This window comes from Nannospalax galili, unplaced genomic scaffold (assembly GCF_000622305.1).
Source record: "Nannospalax galili isolate Female #2095 unplaced genomic scaffold, S.galili_v1.0 scaffold146, whole genome shotgun sequence".
Taxonomy (NCBI): Eukaryota; Metazoa; Chordata; class Mammalia; order Rodentia; family Spalacidae; genus Nannospalax; species Nannospalax galili.
This window is the reverse complement of record NW_008357929.1, coordinates 6296794-6313254: the sequence shown is the minus strand read 5'-3', so window position 1 is coordinate 6313254 and position 16461 is coordinate 6296794. Positions and strand designations below refer to the sequence as shown.

Genomic DNA, 16461 nt, shown 5'->3' with positions numbered 1-16461 from the left:
TAGATAAGCTGACTAGATTCACCAGATGGACAAGTAGTGGGGAAGGGCTGGGGGTGCCAACAACACAGCAGACAGTAGCAGGGATAACAGAGTATAAGGGCTCTAGTGAGGGGAGGGAGGATATGGAAGGATGCCATCTTGGAAGTGGTTGTATAGTTGAATCAGATGGTTTGGGATGTTCTGTGTGATATACACACACATACACAAATCAACAAATTTTAAAAAATTATATTTGAGGAGGAAGCATAAAAATTTACATTATGTTAATTAGTAGAGGTGATAAACATTATCATTGAAATCTACCCAGTGACTTTATAGACATACACAGGTACCAAGTATCTGAGTGCAACTGATTATGACTAGTAATAATCAGATACATACAGATGAGAGATGCATGCGCCAACATCTCAGTGTTATCAGCAAAAGAATGAGTCTGTAAGAAGCAATATCTTACAGGGCTTATACTGAAGTCAATATTGTATAACTGTATTAATTCAACAGCAAACCTAAAAATTTTATATCGACTTTTGAAAGAAATGTATCTTTGCTCTGGAAACTGTTATTGAGTATGTTAAAGCTGAAATGAAATGCTTCTTCTGGAAAAAAAAAGAATCAAAAAAATTTATTTATTAATTTTATTATTACGTGTATGAGTGTTATGCCTACATGTAGGTAAGTACACCCCTGTCGTGCAGTGCCCACGGAGGACAGAAGAGACTGTCAGATCCCCTGGAACTGGAGTTATGGACAGTTGTTAGCTGCCACTTGGGTGCTGGGATTCGAAACCAGGTCTTCTGTAAGAACAGTCAGTGTTAACTGCTGAGCCATCTATCCCGCCCCAACTGTTGACTTTAAAAAAAAAATTTTATGTGTATGTGTGTATTGCCTGCAGTAGGTCAATGCACCCTTGTCATGCAATGCCCACGGAGGACAGAATAGACTGTCAGATCCCCTGGAACTGGAGTTATGGATAGTTGTTAGCTGCCACGTGGATGCTGGGATTCGAACCCAGGTCTTCTGCAAGAACAGTGTTCTTATCCACTGAGCCATCTCTCCAGCCCCAACTGTTGACTTTTTTTTTTTTTTTTTAATTCCACAGAAATCCATTTTGGCTAAAAATGGAACTTTTGGTTATTTTATTCTAAGCATGCACATTTTTGAGCTCTGCTAGTGGGAAACACCCTCGGAGCCTTAAGTTAAGTCTTGAACTTGGGGTTTGAACCTTTGCAGCCTATTGCCGGAACTCCCTGGATGGCCAGTGGTACAGCTACGATGATAGCACGGTGGAGCCCCTTCGAGAGGATGAGGTCAACACCAGGGGCGCTTACATCCTGTTCTATCAGAAGAGGAATAGCATCCCTCCCTGGTCGGCCAGCAGCTCCATGAGAGGTGGGTGCCCTAGGAGGGTGTGGGGTTTGGAGATCACTTGAAGAATTTGGATGTTCTGGGCAGGCGAAATGGCTCAGTGGGTAAAGATACTTGCTACTAAGCCTAACAGTCTGAGCTTGATCCCCAGAATGCACATGCTGGGAGGAAAGAACTGACTTCTGCAAGTTCTCTGGCTTCTGTGTGTCCACATGTGCACTGTGCTGTATGCATGAGCGTGCGCGCACACACACACACACAGACACACACAGACACACACACACACACTTTTAATCATATTTTCTCCTAATCATTATTGGAAAATAGCCAGATAAAATCAAGAGCCCTCATTAGGTCTGAATCAAAACTAACACAAGCCTGCCTTCCATTTATAGAAGATAGACTTTGAAAAAAGCGTAAAACACTTAGAGCTAGGCATGGTGTCATATGCCTGTCACCCCAGCACAAGATAGACTGAGGCAGGAGGATCATGAGTTCTGGGCTAACCTGGGCGACACAGTAAGACCCATCTCAAAAAAAAAAAAAAAAAAAAAAAGGAACCAGCTAATAATAAACACCACTTTCCATATTAGAGAAGGCCAGATTTTCTTACTGCCAGAGGGTGGGGATCCTTAATGCCCATTACAAAGATTTGGCTTGACTGAACTTAGGGTATGTTTGCTGCACATTGAGCTTAGGGTATGTTCCCTGTATGTTGGCCTGTGGGATCTGGTGCTGTGGGTCCTAGGGATAAATTGTTGTTACTCTGGCTATGGCTCTTGCCAAGAGCACTAAAATCCTCTGGTTCTAGAAAAATAAGTCATATTTAGGAAGCTGAAGTTGATGGCAAGTAACTTCAAGGAAAGCATTTTAATATACACCAAGGAACGGTCTTTTTTTTCCTGGTCCTCTCACTAAACATGTAAGTGTGGTCCTGTTGTTGTCTCACTGCAGGTTTTTCCTCTAGCCATTCACCTTTCTTTCTGAATTTCCCCTCCGATTCTGTTAGTCCAGGGCCAAGGGATAGGGTGGTTCTGGGAACCTGGAGGTGGGACTTTCCCTCAACCCCAGGCCGCCCACGGTGATGAACTGGGTCCAGCCCCCTCCTGTGCTTTTTCTGCAGGCTCCACCAGCTCCTCTTTGTCTGATCACTGGCTCATGAGACTTGGGAGCCACAACGGCAACAGCACAAGAGGAAGCCTGTTGTCCTGGAGCTCTGCTCCCTGCCCCTCCCTGGCTCGGGTGCCTGACTCTCCTGTCTTTACCAACAGCCTCTGCCACGAGGAAAACGGTATGATTTGCTCATTTTCTTTTTGTTTCTTTGTCTTCCTTATGGAAATGTTGGTACCTCCTAGCCATAAGTAGAAAGAGCTAGTCATGACAAGAGGTTTGCTCATCTCTCAGTGTGGTCTCATGACCTGCCCTCATCTGCCTTTCCTCTCATCCATGATCCTACATCCATAGGCATGGTGGTCCCTCTGGGTCCACAGCTGGCATGTTGGTAGATTTAACCAACCACAGATATAAAATAGTAGAAAAAAAATCATCTGTACTAAATATGTGCAGACTTTTTGTTGTCATTCTTTAAACAGTATCATTTATGCTATATAAGGTATTGGAGGTAATCTGGAGGTGATTTAAAGCACATAAAAACGTGTGGAGGTTACATACAAATACTATGTCCTTTTCTGTAAGAGACTTGAGCATCCACAGGAGTCAATCCCCTGTGGATTCTGAGAGATAACTCTACATTCTTTTCTGTTCCTACAGAGCTTACTATCTCATGGAGTAGACTAGTAAACTAAGGCAGCAATGTGGTTTTAAGCAGGGACAAAGAGGAGCTGGAGAGATGGCTCAGCAGTTAAGAGCATGGGCTGCTCTTGCAGAGGACCTGGGTTTAGTTCTCAACACTCACATGATGACTAACAACCATCCATAACTCCAGTTCCAGGGGATCTGACAGGTTCTTCTGATTTCTGCGGGCATTGCACAACACAGGTTCACTTACATATTTGCAGGCAATACACTCATGCACATAAAATTAAAAACAAAAACAAAAACAGGAACAAAGGCATAGAGATAGTAAAGAACCAGGGAAGGCAATACAGAGGCTGGTGGGGGGGAGATAGAGATACAGAGAACCCTGTCTGGTAAGGCAGGTAAAGTCACATTGAACAGAGACTTGAGTGAGAAAGTGGGGACTCATGTAGAAGTCAGGGGGTGGGTTCAGGACAGCAGCTATCAAAGGTGAGCATGGGATGGTATGAGTGGCAAAGAAACCAGAGCTAAGTGAGACAGTGAGTGAGGGGTAAGGTGAAAGGAGGTGGACGGAGCATATAGTGACAAACCTTTTAGACTGTACTGTGAGCGCCACACAGAGTAAGTGAAACAGAGCAGTGATCTGGTTTGTGTTTTTAAAGGTGTGCTCTGCTGCATGAAGACTCTGTCTTTGGGGTGGGCATGCACAGCAGATGGAAGGCCAGTTGTTTTTTGTTTTTTTGTTTTTTTTGCGATTATCACAGGTTGTGGGGAGCAGTGGCTGAGACTGGTATACTAGAGAAGAGGTGGCTGAATTGTGGATATATTTCAAAGAAAGAACTAACAAGCTTTGCTGGTGTTGGATGTGAAAAAGGGAAAATGATAAAAGATGGCTTGGTTGTTGTTGATGGCATAACCAACAAGGTTAATAGTTGTTGTTCAGTTCACGAGATACGAAAGAAGTTGTGTGGGAACAAGGTCAGTTTTGGAAGGAAGGAAGTCAGGGAAATTAGGGCAGGTAATTTTGAGATTCCTGCACGGCAGCCTTAGTGGCATGATAAGTGTAGGGACGAGAGATGAGTATTTGAGAGTCATCAGCACACAGCTGGAATTGAAAGCCACAGACTGGCCAAGTTCCCGTAGGAAGATCATAAAGACAGGAAAGAATGGAGACTAAAGACTAAGCCCAGGAGGTCCATAAGGTGGGGAGGCCAGCAAAGACCTGAGCCAGGGCCATGGGGAGCAAGTAGGCAAGGGTCATTCCCAGGTGCCCAAAAGCATTTCAGATGGAAGGGGCGAGCTGTGTCCAGTTACAGGGAAGCTGAGTAGGGAACAGCAGCATGGGGAAGCAACAGTCAGGCTGTACCTCCAGTTCCAGGGGATCTGACACCCTCTTCTACTCTATGTGGGCATTGCACTACACAGGTGCACCTACCTACATGCAGGGAGTACACTCATACATATAATAAAATATTTAAAAAAATTTAAAAATTTTAAATAAAATAAAATTTTTTGTTTCCTATTAGCTCCTAATTTTAATATAAAAGTTTTTTTGTGTATATAAATATCACATATATAAAAATGTTAAACACACATTTTGTGATGGTGTTATTAGAATTTATACTTGTGATACTTAGAATTATGCATATCTAGCATTTATACACATTTATAAGTGTATAAATTAAATATTTTGCTATATTTGTGTACAGTAAGATATACTAATCACAAGTGTACATCTAATGAATTATCAGAAAGTAAACATATTCATGTGCTAGCTGAAGAAATAGAGAGTTCTGGGCTGGAGGTACAGCTACATGGTAAAGCAGTTGCCTAGCATGCTCAAGGTCCTGGATTCAATCCCTAGCCCCACAGAAAGAGGAAGAGAGGGAGGGAGGAAGGAAGGAAGGGAGGGAGGGAGGGAGGAAGGAAGGAAGGAAGGAAGGAAGGAAGGAAGGAAGGAAGTTGATTAGTCAGTTGGTTCTGGATTCCTTTTTCCTCATACCTACCTCACCCATCTATACCAGATTAGTTTAAGTAAAACAAGATAAGGGGCCAATTGTCATAGTCCCATTGGACTTTATTCTAAGCACAGTGAGTAGCTATTGGAGCATTTGGAGCAGGACAGTAGTTGATCTGGTTTATATTTAAAATATATGCTTACATATATTAATTTTACCCGGGGAGCCATATGGTATGCAGTCTTTTTTGTTTGTCTTCTCTCACTTACCTATTCTTGTGAGGTACATCTGTTATACATAGCAGTAATTGTTCATTTATTCTGTTTGTGAGTAAAATCAACTCCGAGATGCATAGTTCCCTGGAAAGAAGTCAACATGCATATATGAGAGAAAGAGACTGTTGTCTGTTGACAAATGTCTTAAAAGCAAAGATGGGTTTGGAAAGAGTGTGAAGGGAGAGGTAGAGAACCCTCTTTGACCTTTCACACATTCACCGTGGGCCAGAAGCCATTACAGACCCTAGCCTAGTGGTCTGGAGATGTTTGGCCTGCTTGTCAAAGGAAGTGCCTTGAGTCTACAGATTTTCTGTTCCTGAGCTATTGGCAGCTTCTCTACAAATCTGTGCAAGTTTCTCTGTGGAGACACACAATGGATTATCACCAGGTAGCGTCCACTACTTGGCAGGTTGCACCATTTCCCTCATCAATATTTCCCACATTCTAAGAATAGGTCACATTTATTTTACTGTGGTTAGATTTTGGGGTTGCCTCAGGTTTGGAGTTATTACCAACACTCCCAGTTGAGCGTCCTTAGTCTGGAATTCTGAACTGCTCCAAAACACAAAATTTCTTACCAATATGATGCCACTACAAGTAGAAAATATTAAACCATGAAATTTTGTCTTACAAGCAAAATTATTAAAAACATTACACAAAATAACCTCAGGCTACATACAGTATTCAGGATGCATAAGAGTTTCATGTTAGATATGGATCCTGTCTCTAAGATACCACGTTACTGCAGATATTCCACCATCTGAAGAGACTTGAAACCCTCCAGACTGCTGGTCCCAAGCATTTTGGACGGGGTACCACCCTGTGCTGCTGTAATATTGCTGGCGTCTTCTGGTATGCATATGTCTGTGTTTCCGTTGGTCATATGCCACGGGATGGAATTGCGGGAGCACAGTTCATGTGCTCTTTCATCCGCTGCTTGTTTTCCTTCACCTTTAGTCACTGCTGTGTCCAAGTACCCAGCACAATTCCTGGCTCATCCCAGAATCCTAGTACATACGGCCAGAGGTTTTAGATGATGGTGAATCTAGCCTCGTGGTTTGTAGTTCATGTATCCTACACAGCTAGTTAATTTACTCCCCAGTGTTTTACATTTTGCTGCTACCATTTCACTATTAGTTGGAATGCTGACAGAAGTATATGTGCATCTTAAATTTGTTTCAAGTTCTTAGAATCATTACTGTGGGATTGAATTACATGTGATAGGTTCTGACTCACCTTGTCTGGATAGTTTTCTCCTTGAGTTTTCCTGGCTGCACATTTAGGAGAGTGTCTATAAATCTAGAGAAGGGATCTTCAACTTGTACATCCCTGCCAGTACTGCCTGTGATAAAGTCATAAATTCATCCCAACTCTGACTAAAGGCATGGTACGTTGGGCTACTACTCTCTCAAGGAGAAATGTACTGGACGCTCTGCTATAAGGAGGCGGCTCCAAAGAATGATCCAGCTTTTCTATGTGGTCTCCGGGGAAGTGTCAGGGACAGCCCTGGAGACAGTCCACACAGACAGTGCCTGGGCAGGAATGACAGCTCTCCTCCAGGCTCCTCCAACTGTCCTCTGAGGCTCTTACCCATCAGTTTCACAGTCAGGTTTCTTCCATTTGGATGTTGCAAGAGCCTTGCTCTCCAAGGGAGCCCTCCCTCTTGGAGTTTGAGTAACATAGAGATAGATTTTTTTTTAAATATTTTATTTATTTTTATTTTATGTGTATAAGTGATTTGCTTGCATGTATGTAAGTACACCTGTGTATACAGTGCCCGTGGAGACCAGAAGGGGCATTGTTATCACCTGGAAATGGAGTTACAGACCATTGTTAGCTGCCATGTGGGTGCTAGGAACCAAACTTGGGTCCTCTGCAAGAGCAGCCAGTGCTCTTAACCACGGAGCCATTCTTCCAGCCTGAGATAGATTTTTAAAAACCTGTTTCAGAAGCTCTGAGATGGTTGCCAAATCTGTGCAAGAGCAAAATCTAGCAGGGGGATTTTCATTGGGGATTCACCCTTCCATATGGTTAGAATTATATGGGGGAGGTTTTTTGTTTTGTTTTGTTTTGTTCTGTTTTTTGTTTTGAGACAAGGACTCCCTATAGCCACAGCTATCCTGAAACTCACTAGGTAGACTAAGTTGGCCTTGATTTCACAGAGATCTGTCTGCCTCTGCCTCCTGAGTGCTGGGACTAGAGGTGTGTGCTACCATACTCAGCTATGGGAAGATTTTTTTTTTTCTGACCATTAAAATTAGTACTGTCAAGTCCTAGTTGGGGGAGGGGCAAGGATGTCAAGTGTCCTGCACTACTCAGGGATGGTCCTGTTCAATAAGCAGCTGTGGCTAACACATGGAAGCAGTCATCTGCAGAGAACACTGAGTGCCTGGTACTGTTGTCTTTCTGGGAGCTCCTGCTGTGGGATGTTGGGATAATGTTTAAAACTGAAACGAATGGGTTAGAGTTCTGTGGAAATTATAACTTAAAGAATTGGGGTTGATATGGGAAAGAATATAAAGACACCTTACTTTGGCAAGAATGGGAAGATATGACTGTGCAAAACATTGTAAGAAATCCTTCCCAGAGCCCTCTTGAGAATAAAGGGCCCTGGGGCTGAGGTGTCCTCCGCTTAACAGGACAGGTGTTTTTGCCGATAAATTTCCTCTGTGGCTTTTGTTGAGCATCAAAGCTTTTATTATCTTTCCCTCCTTTTCAGCTCTTTCCAGATAGCATTTCATTTCAGTTTACATTTTCTTTTTGATGTAATCAGGGAGTTTCAAGTTTAAGATTGTTTGGTCACCTTAACTCTAGTTCCAGGGGATACAACACCCTCTTCTGGCCTTCACAGGCATTACAAATGGGTGCACTTATATATATGCAGACAAAACACTCTTACACATTAAATAAATAAATAAATAAATAATTGCTAGGTATGGTGACCCATGCCTTTAATCCCAGAGATCAAGGCCAGGCTGGTCTACATAGCAAGTGCCAGACCAGGTGGGGCTACAGGGAGACCTTGTCTCTAAAAACAAACAACAACAACAACAACAACAAGAAGTTACTGTCTTTTGTGGTAAAGCCCATTATTGTTATTTTGTAAGTGATCTATGTACATGTAATTTAACATAGTCTGTTTGAGGGCTTCTGAGCTTTATATCATAGCTATAAAATTAGGTGACCATTTTATTCTGTTCCCCTCTCTTTAAAATATTTTTATTTATTACTTTTATGTGTATGAGTGTATTGCCTGCATGTAGGTAGGTGCACCTGTGTCATGCAGTGCCTGAGGAAGTCAGAAGAAGGTGTTGGATCCCCTGGAACTGGAGCTACAGACAGTTAGTCGCCTTGTGGGTGCTGGGAATCGAACCCAGGTCCTCTGCAAGAGCAGCCAGTGCTCCTAGCTGCAGAGCCATCTCTCTAGCCCCTCCTCTCTTTAAATTCATCTCTTCATTGTTTTTGTTTTTTGAGACAAGTCAAGTATGACCTTGAATTCTGATCTTCCTGCTTCCACCTCCTAAGTGCTAGGATTACCAGTATGAACCACTGAGTCCAGCTTTAAACGCACCTTTCAAAAACTGCCTGACTAGGAAGGAGATCCATTGAAATCTTCCTGCAGAGTTGGGCTTTAACCATGTACTCTGTGAATTTAGTAATTTTTGCTTTGTGTTGCAAGATACTTTATTAGTAGGTGTCTGCGAGTTCATGGCTATTGGATCTTTTTAAAAATGAATTGTGTGTGTGTTTTTTTTTAAATCATTGCAATGCTCTCTATCCTGCTTTTTTTTTAAACATTAAATTCTATTTCTAAATTGCCCTTTTCTTTTTGAAATAGTTTTAGGTGATTTCTTGTAAATGACAGGTTGCTAGGTTGTTCAGAGCCTATTTTTTGTTTCCATTGTGGTGCTGGGGGATGGAACCCAGGGCCTCATGCATGCTGGGCACACACTGTGCTACTGAGCTATTTCCTTGGCCCTAGAGCCTGTCTTATATTTGGAGAATTCAATCCATTCATATTGAATGAAACAACTGCCAAATTTGATTTCGTTTAAATGCTCAGTTGCGTTATTTCCTCCTTCCCCCTTTCTCCTGTTGGTTCGTGTCCTTCTCTCCTCATTAACAGGAAGTTCCGCTGTTGTTCAGTTTGCTGCTGCTTCCTTCCTTTCTCACTATTTACAACCCATCACGTTCTCCTGCTGTCGTACGGCTTTGTATGAAGCCAGCTGCTTCCTGCAAGCCGTTCGGCTCACCGTTGCTTTCCCTCTCCCAGTAACGTGACTTTTACCTCTGTTGTTGTGTCCCGTCCAGTCCTGTCCATCCCCCACACCCCCTCCCACCTCCTGCCATTCTTCCCTCCATGAGAGCTTTGAAATGCGCCTCTATTCCCTCAGGTCTGTTTTGGAAAGTGCTCCCCCCACCCCTTAGATTTTGCTGAAATGGTTAGGTACTCTCTGTTCCAGATTGTTAGAATTCCTGTCCGGTGCACCCAACTCGGCTTGAGGTGGTCTTACTGGTGCAGGGTGGATGGTTCACAGGATGCCGGGTCCACAGTACACCATGGTTTGGCGTTTCTCTTCTTTGCCCTCTGCCTTCAGGGTTACGATCTGCTTAGACACAAATATTTCCTCTAACCTGGGTGGCAGCCTGGCTGGCCTCTGGCTCTTCAGTTGCAATCTTTCTCTTTCAGGCACCAGTAGCTTTTTCCCACGGTCTCCTTGCCCCAGATGGCAGGTGAAAAGCCCAGACTGTTCTTTTTTTACTGAGTGTCACTTGCTCTTTTTGACTGGAAGCTCTTAAGATTTTCTCTTCGGTGGTTAGAAATCCTACCAGCACGCACCAGGTATGCATACTTGTGCATCAGCTTTACCCGGCCCCCAGATGCCTTTCCTTCTACACACTTAGGCCTTTCTTTGAGGACTCAGTCTTGTATTTGTCCTTGAGTTATTGTCTCTCCTGCTCTCAGATTCCTGTGGTTATCTCTTGTGGCTCCTGGATCTGTCATCTCACCTTCCTTTTCTCTTGTGGAACCATACTGTCTTGGCCATTTTGTTCTAGGTGAGGGATGTCTAACCTTTTGACATATGACATGACATTGTCACTTACAAATGTGTTGGGTGGTATGCAGAGCTGTCCTGGGACCAGTGCAGGCCACAGGTTGGACACACCTATGGGACGTGAGATAATCCTTTCACTTTATCTTTCTGCTTATTCATGGGAGTCTCAGCAGTGATCCTACAAGATTTTCATTCATTCATCGAACTTCAGTTCCTACATGGCACACTTTTCAGCCCCTGATGCTCTGTTTGCAGCTCCTGGAGACTCGTGTTCATCGGATGCGTCGCTCTGATTCCTCTGGCCGCTCTGTTTCATTAGGAGCAGCTTTCCAGTTCTCACTATGGAGTTCAGGCTGGCCAGGAATTCGTAATCTTCCTGCCTCAGCCTCCCTAGTGATGCGATTACAGATGTGGGTCACCATACCCAGTTGAACCCTCTTTATATGTGCTATTATTTTTTTCTGTTTCTGCCTACAAGACTCTGCTCTGCCCTTCCTGCAGTGGGGTGTAATTCTTGGGGTGATGGGACAGTGGCTGGGACTCCCAGGAACTGGTGATGAGATAGTCAGCCCCCCCCCTTTTTTTTGGCCATCTTCATCCTGCTGGCTCAGTCCCAGAAGAAAAGTACTGGCTCCTCTATATAACTTTTCCTAAACTTCTAGGGGTGCATAGGGAAGTTTGGGGTCAGGCTTGCCCTTGGTTGCTCCTGTCATCCATGTGAAATTGCAAAATGAAACAAGCAACCTAGGAACAGAGAAGTGCTATCATTGTTTTGATGCTGAAAGCCAGAGACAGACATGTCTCCAAATACAGGTCAGGGCTCAAAAGATGTTTCTAATGGGCCCTTTTTCCCCTGTGCTTCAGCTCTGTCTGGCTGTCTCTTAGGCTTTGCTGACCCAGCTAGTGGCTCCTGCCTGGGGGCTTGGCTGTTCCTGTAGCCTGGAGCTTGTTTTCCTCAGATCGCACATGCCTCCCTCCCTCCCTCTCTCTCTCACTTCCCTCACTTATGTCTCTCCTCAAATACTCCTTACCCTGACTTATTCATTGTAGCACTTATTACTACAATACATGATATCTTAATGTTTTTACTTTTGTTAAGCCCCATAACAGCTACTTCCTGTTTTTCTTTTTTCCTAAGCACTGAAAAAACAGTCTTTGGCACACAGAAGGTTTTCATTAAATGTTTTAGGAATGGCTCACTGGTGGATGAGGAGGCATGGTAGAAGCCCTTAGAGAGACCGAAGGTACCTGCCATATTGCAGATAAGCTAGGGATGAGGGGCCTCCTAGCTTCCCACCTATAGCACAGTGTGAACTTATTGATGCTTCACTTCCCTAGCCAAGGAAAGAAGCGACTTAGGAATCAAGGTGGCCTCACGTGAGCACAGGGGCAAGGGTGGCATCTCCTAGAGCAGTGTCTGCTAGGTCCAGAGCTGCCATGTGGGTAGAGGCTGTACCCATCAGCTAAGCAGAAGTCATCCACACCACAGAGGGCTCTGGTGGGACCTAAGAATGTCATTATGTCTACTGTGGGCTTGTACAACCTCCAGGAAGATACAGTTTAAGATTATAGGCCCTGGGCTGGAGAGATGGCAGAGGTTATAACCACAAGTTGCTCTTGCAGAGGACCCAGGTTCCTAGCACCCACATGGCATCTGACTGCTCTCTATAATTCTAGTCAGGGTATCTGTTGCCATCTTTGGCCTCTGCAGACCCCAGGCACACATGTGGTGCACATACATGCATGTGTGTAAACACTCATACACATAAAATAAAAATAAATCTTTTTTTTTAAAAAAGACTATAGGCTGTTTGTAGTTCTCAGACTCCCTAGGGTCCCATCCCCTCTTACCTCCCAGCCTGTCCATCTTCCAGGAGAGGAACTTTAGGACTTGTGTCCACCCTAGATAAGCGGTGGGATGCTTAGTAGCTAGTGAGCAAGTATCCTCGTGGTCACTCGTTTTCTTCTTTTCTTGTGCTGTTTATTTCTCAGTTTATCTAAGGTTCTCCACCCCCCTCCAATCCTATGATAGGGGAGTAAGTAGATAAAAGAGAATAAAGGGTGCTTTTTCTCAAGAAAGAGAAGAGCTGAAGGGGTCCTTTGGGTCTCTGTAGTGTGGGTGGATATCAGCCCTGGCCCAGGGGTCCTTTCACATCAGGAAGAAGGGAGGGAGAGCTATTTATGGCAGCAGCCAAGTCCTCTAGCCACCTGCCAGGGCTCCAGGCCACTCCACCTGGTGAAAGGCAAAAGCTACAGCTTTGTCCTCATAATACAAAGCTCTCCTTTCTGCCCTTCTCAGGGCTGTGGAAGAGTAAAAAAGAAAACTTCACACACATCTCAGACTCCAGAACAGTGTTTTATCTTTCCCCAGGTGTGGGGATTGAATGATAGAGCTACAAGGTCAATGCAAACTGAAATGACAAATTATTTTAGGTAGAATTGTATCTATTCCTGGACAATCTAAAGAAATACTCTAAAGAAAAAGGTATTAAAAATTATCTGTGAAAAACCTGACAGATAAAATCCTGATGGAACCTCTGCGACACTTCCTGTGGTTGGTCGTGGGCATTCTCCCTCTTTCCCTGTGCTCCTCCTGTCTCAGATATGGGGCCGGCATGCACTTGGATTCCTCCTCCAGCATTCTCTGTGACCTTTGCTCTCCCTGACCTCACACCTGTGTGCCTGAACACCTTGGGCCTTCACTTGGCTGTGCTGCTGATGGGTGTTTTGTGGCAGTGGCCCTTGCTTGTCTTGGGAGTTACTCTCTGTCATCATCTTTTGTGACTTTTGTAAAATAATACATAGACTGGGGGGCCTATCAAAAACACAAATTTATCCTTTATAGTCCTGTAGGATGGGTGTCTGGGATCAGCTGCCTGTATGGCTGGGTTGTAGAGAGGTCTCCTCCATGAGACAGTGTCAGAAAGAGTCCAGCTACCTTGCTCCCTTCTATCTCTTTAGATAAGGGCTATTCTGAGGGCCATACCTGCCTCATTATACCATGACCTTGAGGATTAGCGTTTTTAACATGTGAATTAGGAGAGGGCACAAACCTTCAGGCTGTAACACACACTCCAAAAATAGCATATTGTCAGCAGCCAGTTGTGGGTGCCATGCTTGCATAGTTGACTGACAGCCTTTCTCCAAATGCACATGGCTGTCCTTATTCCACATGGGCTATGTTTCAGTTGAAGACATCTTACTTAGTGATTGCAGTGCTGTGAAAATCACACTGATCTATGGTACAGTGCTAGTGGAACTTAAGAAAAACAGGCAGTGCTGGTTATTTGTATGTTCCCTCTAGAGATGTTGATCTAAAAGAAGGAATTAAGAAAATCAGTCAGACATAGCGTCCCACCTCTCAGCCCCTCCACAACTTGCTGTTTGGAGGCATCCATTTCTCCATCCTGCTTTGTATGTCTTCATATGCATGCATACTACATACCGTACATGTATGTATTTTTGTAAATTGGATCATGATGCCTTTTAGATTCTGCTTCACACTTAAGCTGTATGTCAGAATTGCTTTCCTAGCTATATACAGATATTTTGAAACAGGATAAAGGCATATGGGGCAGCTCTGATAAAATTAAACCATACTTACTTTGTTTCATTTTTGGTTTGAGATAGGATATGTGGCCTTCTTGGATTTGAAAGGTACAAGTGCCCAATGTAGCCTGGAAAGCAGGGACATTTTTTGAGCATTGTTTACAGACATAGTTAAAGATGGATGATGATGATGTTAAATTTCAGGGCCAGCTGACTCTAAGAATGCTCTCAGAAGTATGGGCTGCTGGGCACATGAATATAGCCAGCCCTTGGTGTCTGTGGGTTTCACAGTTCACAGCTGCATAGTCAATCAACTGCAGGTGGAAAATATTTGAGAGGAAAAAAAAAGCCTGCACGCAACATGCACAAATCATCTTGTTCTTGTCATTACTCCCTGAGCAATACAGTATAATAGCTTACATAGCATCTGCTCTGTGTTCTGTATCATATGTAATCTAGGGATGATGTAAAGTGTACAGGAGGTTATGCACGGCTGTTTTAGAGAAGGGGCTCGGCCATCCATGGGTTTTGGAATCTGCTGGGATCCTAGAAGCAGTCTTCCATGAATATCAAGGGAAGACTATGCCTTCTTTGGTTGGAGTTTCAAATATATACATGGCTCCTGTGGAACAGTGGGTGAAATCATTGGTGGCCCTGAAGGCAGGACCCCTGTGTGATAGCTCAGTGCTGTATTCTCTGTGCCCATGGGCTGAGCACATCATTGCTTCATGACTGACATTGCATTTACCCTCATCAAGTGCTCATGCTCTTGGTGTTTCTTTCAGGAGGGATGGAGTCCAGGTCTTTGGTTCGGGGTGTTGGCGGCCGAAGCATCAGCATGAAGGCACCCAGCTCTTCCCGAGCCAGGCATGGGCCTTTCAAGACCATGCCCCTGAGGTGGTCCTTTGGAACCAGGGAGAAACGATCTGGGGCATCTGTTGAGTTGGTGGAGTACCTGGAGTCCAGACGAAGACCTCGGTCTACCAGCCAGTCCATTGTACCACTCTTGACTCGTACTGCTGGGGGGGATGAGAAATCAGCATCACCAAGGCCGGATGTCACCCTTCCTGCTAAAGGTGAAGACAGTGGGCGAGCCTATGGGCAAGGAGCAACCGAGGTGTCCTGTTCCTCAGGCCACCTCAACCATTATCTGGCCCTGGGGTCCTTAGATGGTCTGGACACAGCCAGAACACGAACAGGAAATGCAAGTCAGGATATCAGGCTCCCCAAAAAATTTGATCTGCCCCTCACTGTTATGCCATCAGTGGGGAATGAGAAACCAGCCCGTCCTGAGGGCCAGAAGATAGCTACCTGGAAGGGAAGTGGCCAGGTGGGAAGCCAGAGCAATCCACCTTCCCCTTCTACTGGGCTCAGAAACTTCAAGGACAGTAGCCGAGGTACTTTACTGAAGATGAAGGTGGCTGAGGAGGAACGGGCCTCTGACAGAGACAGGGGACAGGGGCCATTCACACTTCTGAAGTCTGTGTTTTGGAAGAAGGAACACAGGAGGGCTGTTAGAGCTGAGGGTTCCCCAGTCCCCTTGGTGAGTGGTACGCTGAGCCCTTCCATGAATGAGCAGGCTGGAGGCTCATCTCCTGCCTTCAGGATTCGAGAGAGCCCAGCCAGAGGCCTGGGCAGCTACTTGGAGAGGGACATCCGGTCTGCACCCAGTTCTCTCCACCTCCCTCGCAAAGCTGGCAGGCCCCCCAGAGCTAGTGCCTCTGGCACCTCACAAAGGACTATTCCTGGGGAACAGACTTCTTATGGCACCCTGCAAAGGGTGAAATACCACACTCTCTCCTTAGGTCGAAAGAAATCCTTACCCGAGTCCAGCTTCTGATGGAACAATTTGGTATTATGTGATGTTGCATTCTTGGGGCTGTGCACTGAGATGTAGGCAACCTGTGTCCAGAGTGGATTTTCTAGAATCCAGTTGACTTGTGATCCCCAAAAGATAAAAAATGTTTGATTTTTCGCAACTGGACTTCCAATGCCTAATGTCCCAATAAAACAAAGTCCAAATATTAGGTTTTTATTTTTGAGTGCTTTGATATAGCCTGGTCACTAGAGGGTGCTGCTGGGCCAACATTATCATTTCAAGGGAAGAACTAGTATTTAGTTTGTATAAGTCTTGGGCCTGCATACTTGTACTAAATATAGTTCATGGTGTCATGTCAAATACTATCACCAGCTTGCTTACTCCTCCCTCACTTCCCTCCTCCATTCCTTCCCTCCTCCCTTCCTTCCTTTCCTCCTTCCTTCCTTCCCTCCTCCCTCCCTCCCTCCGTTCCTTCCTGGATCTTCCTAGCAGGAAGGTGGGTACGACTGTTGGAATTCTAGCAGCCATTGATAAACAAGTGGATAGGGCCACACTTTGGGCTCCCTCCTCCCCTCCCTCCTCCCTTCCTTCCCTCCCTCCTCCCTTCCCTTCTCCCTTCCTTCCTTCCTTCCTTCCTTCCTTCCTTCCCTCCCTCCCTCTTCCCTTCCTTCCTTCCCTCC

The 16461-nt window shown here is 44.8% G+C and overlaps 1 protein-coding gene across 2 annotated transcripts in view; it reads left to right on the top strand.

Moving 5' to 3' along the window:
• The window catches only part of Usp43 (ubiquitin specific peptidase 43), an 82213-nt gene extending 65989 nt beyond the window's left edge, over positions 1-16224 (top strand). For both annotated transcript variants that reach the window (XM_008855734.3, XM_008855733.3), the window contains exons 13-15: positions 1231-1389; positions 2489-2656; positions 14748-16224. In XM_008855734.3, the coding sequence (XP_008853956.1) occupies positions 1231-1389; positions 2489-2656; positions 14748-15802 (1382 nt within the window). In that variant the 3' untranslated portion in view covers positions 15803-16224. The remainder of the gene's footprint in view (positions 1-1230; positions 1390-2488; positions 2657-14747) is intronic.
• The last annotated feature ends 237 nt before the right edge of the window (positions 16225-16461 follow it).